This window comes from Lactuca serriola, chromosome 7 (assembly GCF_051521515.1).
Source record: "Lactuca serriola cultivar US96UC23 chromosome 7, Lser_US96UC23_V15, whole genome shotgun sequence".
NCBI classification, from domain to species: domain Eukaryota; kingdom Viridiplantae; phylum Streptophyta; class Magnoliopsida; order Asterales; family Asteraceae; genus Lactuca; species Lactuca serriola.
The window spans coordinates 201,198,779-201,202,105 of NC_136414.1; the positions used below are offsets into that span (position 1 = coordinate 201,198,779).

At 31.8% G+C, this 3,327-nt stretch overlaps 1 protein-coding gene across 1 annotated transcript; it reads right to left on the reverse strand.

The window, feature by feature from the left end:
* Nucleotides 1-855: 855 nt before the first annotated feature.
* On the reverse strand, nt 856-2,619 carry LOC145063450 (putative pentatricopeptide repeat-containing protein At5g40405). Its single transcript, XM_079011056.1, has one exon. It carries the CDS (start codon nt 2,517-2,519, stop codon nt 1,056-1,058), a length of 1,464 nt encoding a protein of 487 aa, XP_078867182.1. The 5' UTR covers nt 2,520-2,619; the 3' UTR covers nt 856-1,055.
* Between the last annotated feature and the right edge of the window lie 708 nt (nt 2,620-3,327).

Sequence of the window (3,327 nt, forward strand, 5' to 3'; positions counted from 1 at the left end):
TGAAAATCACATCAATCAGTGGCTTCCACCTTCTGTTTGTGTGTAAATAAAACCAAATTTAATTCTCGATTTAATGTTACATTTTTAACTATTGTCATGATTATTTAATCCAAATTTTACTTATTTGGTCCATTTTAAATTTCAATTATGATGATATTCTAAAATACTAACCATTATTTGTAAGTTAAAAAACGTATTATGATTTTATGTTACTATTAATTATTATTATTATTATGAATTATTTTTAAACTAATTATTACTGTTAAAATTTTATGAAAGGTCATCCATTAGTCATTTTAAAACCATTAACTATTATTTTTGGTAAATAATTCAAAAGTTACAATTTTATGTCTAGGTAGGAAATATTATTTTTCTTTGCACTTATGTGAAATTTTGTTAGGTTTTATGGATGACAAGATTTACATAATTAAAGGATGTTGTGTCAGAAGTAAAATTCGTGACCCATGTGTGCAAGTTTTGTGAAGGGGAGTGTGTATGCTATGTTCATATATGTACATGATTTGGATCGTAACTTGTATAATCTGGGTTAGTCGGATTCTGAACCGGTCTATAAATCGGGTCCCATCAAAAACATAGGCAAATATGGATCGAAATAAATATAGTTGAGGCAATTGTTAAAGCCCGACTATGTTCAGTTTTATTAGATTGTTTTTGTCTGATCTAATGTGCTTGGTCTATAATAAAACAATTTTAATTTAATGCCTTATAATACTTTTAAAAATTATAAAGCATTAAGTGGTACAAATTTATAAATTGATATTTTTTAAAGGTACGAACTAAATATTTTACAAAACTTACAACAAATGCATGGAAACTAAAAAATTACAAAAAGAAAAAAAAAATGCATTGAAATGGCAAGAACTAAAATACCCCTTAAAATTGCAAGATTACAAAAACATGCAATGAATGCTTAAATATTTTTCAAAATGAAACCTTTGTCAAAAAGCCAAAACAATGTTAAATACGAGTTCAACATGTTTTAACTTAACTGCTATCAATATCTCTTTAAAAAAAAAAAAAAAAAAAAAAAAAACTTAACTACTATCGATAATGCTAACACCAGGGATCTTCACAACTCCTTTTGACTTCATTTTATGTCTAACACCATCAACACCATCCCAATTCTTGAAATCTGCATAAACATTCGACAACTCCACATATGCGCCATCATTCTTAGCCTCTAATTCCACCATCTTTCTAGACGCAAGTTTAGCGATTTCCACATTTTTATAAATCTTGCAAGCATTAAGCAGTGCACCCCATGCTTCGGTATGGGGTGCACATGGCATACTCTGGATCAAGCGTAACGCTTCATCCAAACGCCCCAATCGGCCATATAAATCAACCATACATCCATAATGCTCAAGTTTTGGCACAATCCCATACTCTTTTGTCATAGATTCAAAATGCTTGCAGCCTTCTTCAACAAGACCCGCTACACTACAAGCCTTTAAGATTGAAGTGAAAGTGACCTCATTTGGTGTGATGTTTTCTTGTTGCATAAGGGTAAATAGGTCAAGACACTCTTTGCCATAACCATGCATGGCTAGTCCTCCCATGGCACCACTCCACGTGTACACATTTTTTTCTTTCATCCCCCCAAAAACATTCATTGCTGTGTTAATATCCCCACACTTTGCGTACATATTGACTAGTGCACTACCAAGAGTTGTGTTGATTTGTAGTTTTTTATACTTAATATATCTATGTGCGCGTTGTCCCGCATCTAAAGCACTTAATTGAGTACAAGCAGATAACACAGAAACCATTGTGGCTTCATTAACTTTCAAACCTTTCATTTCCATTGTGTTAAACAGTTCGATTCCGTTTAAAGGCTCCCCAAAACGCACGTACCCACCTATCATTGCGTTCCAGGCAATCACATCTCGGTCGGGCATTTTATCAAACACTTGGCGTGCGAATTTGATATCTCCTAATCTTGCACAGGCAACCACCATTGTTGTCTGAGTTACCAAATCTGGGTTGTGGATGTTAAAAAACAAATCTTTTAAGTCCCTAAGAGACCCCATTTCAGCGTACAAATTAATCAACCCGCTTTGAACATGTGGGTCTTGATCCAAGGCGTATTTCAAAGCAGTCCCATGTACAGCCAAACCCAAATTCTTATCCACTAACTGTGCAGCAGACTTGATCGAGAACGTAAACGTGTAATTATCTGGTTTATGATTCGATTTTACAATTCTTTTATAGAAATCGAAGCTTTTTTCAGGAGTTGAGCTATTGGAGTAAACTCTGATTAGAGAGTTTAGAGCAAAGACTGAGGGATTTTCACATTGGTCCAATAGTTGAACAGAATAATCGATATTTTGCGGGTGTTTGAGGGCGATTGATGCAGCAAATTTAGATACAAGATCTGGGTCGTTGTGGAAACCATTGACTAGCAATTGTGAGTGAATTTGGTTGATTTCTCCAATGGTTTTGTATGTTTCTGCGATAGAAATTGTTGGGTTTCTCAAGAAATTTCTCAAAGCTTGCATTTTTGCCTCTGTTTCTTACATTTGGATCGATCGTCACATTCATGATATCACTTTACCCTTCCATTCTCGGTTACCACCTGACGAGGCTTGGCAAAGCTTTATGCATATGTTTCTGAATATATATATATATATATATATATATATATATATATATATATATATATATATATATATATATATATATATATATATAGGGTTTGGTTATTTTGTTTCTAGTAACTATTGTGTGCCAGAATGCACAGATCTGGACCATCGGATGGAATATAATCAAAGGTCATGATCTGAGGGTCTATGATAGTAGAATAGGATAACATATACCATATAATCACACAAATTTCAGCATAAGCGCATTTTAGTCAATTAACCTATATTAAAAAAGGAAATTTTCGGATTTTTAGGGATAATTAATTCCTTTATTTTTAAAAATCTGAATATTTTAAATTAATTCAAAATTAAAAATTCGATTTTATTCTGTCAGAATGTTAGTCATAAAGTAGTAAATATATTTTTCGATTTTATTCTATCAGAATGACAGAATGTCAACCATAAACTAGTAAATACATTCTAAAAAGAATACACAAAATCAATTCTTGAACTAATAATATATCAAATAATTACATTGTATGATTGTGATTCATTGAATAATAACAACATTCTGAAAGAAAAAAGAAAAAAAAACATCACGATCTAAGAAAAACACTATTCTATTCTGATAGAATATTATTTTTTAGCAACATTTTATACATTGTATCATAACACATTGTGGTATAATACACTCTCATTCTCTATGTTTTCTTCTTTCTCCACA

What these genes read in the sequence shown, in the direction of transcription:
- LOC145063450 (XM_079011056.1), bottom strand. Translation starts at nt 2,519, where the DNA reads ATGCAAGCTTTGAGAAATTTCTTGAGAAACCCAACAATTTCTATCGCA.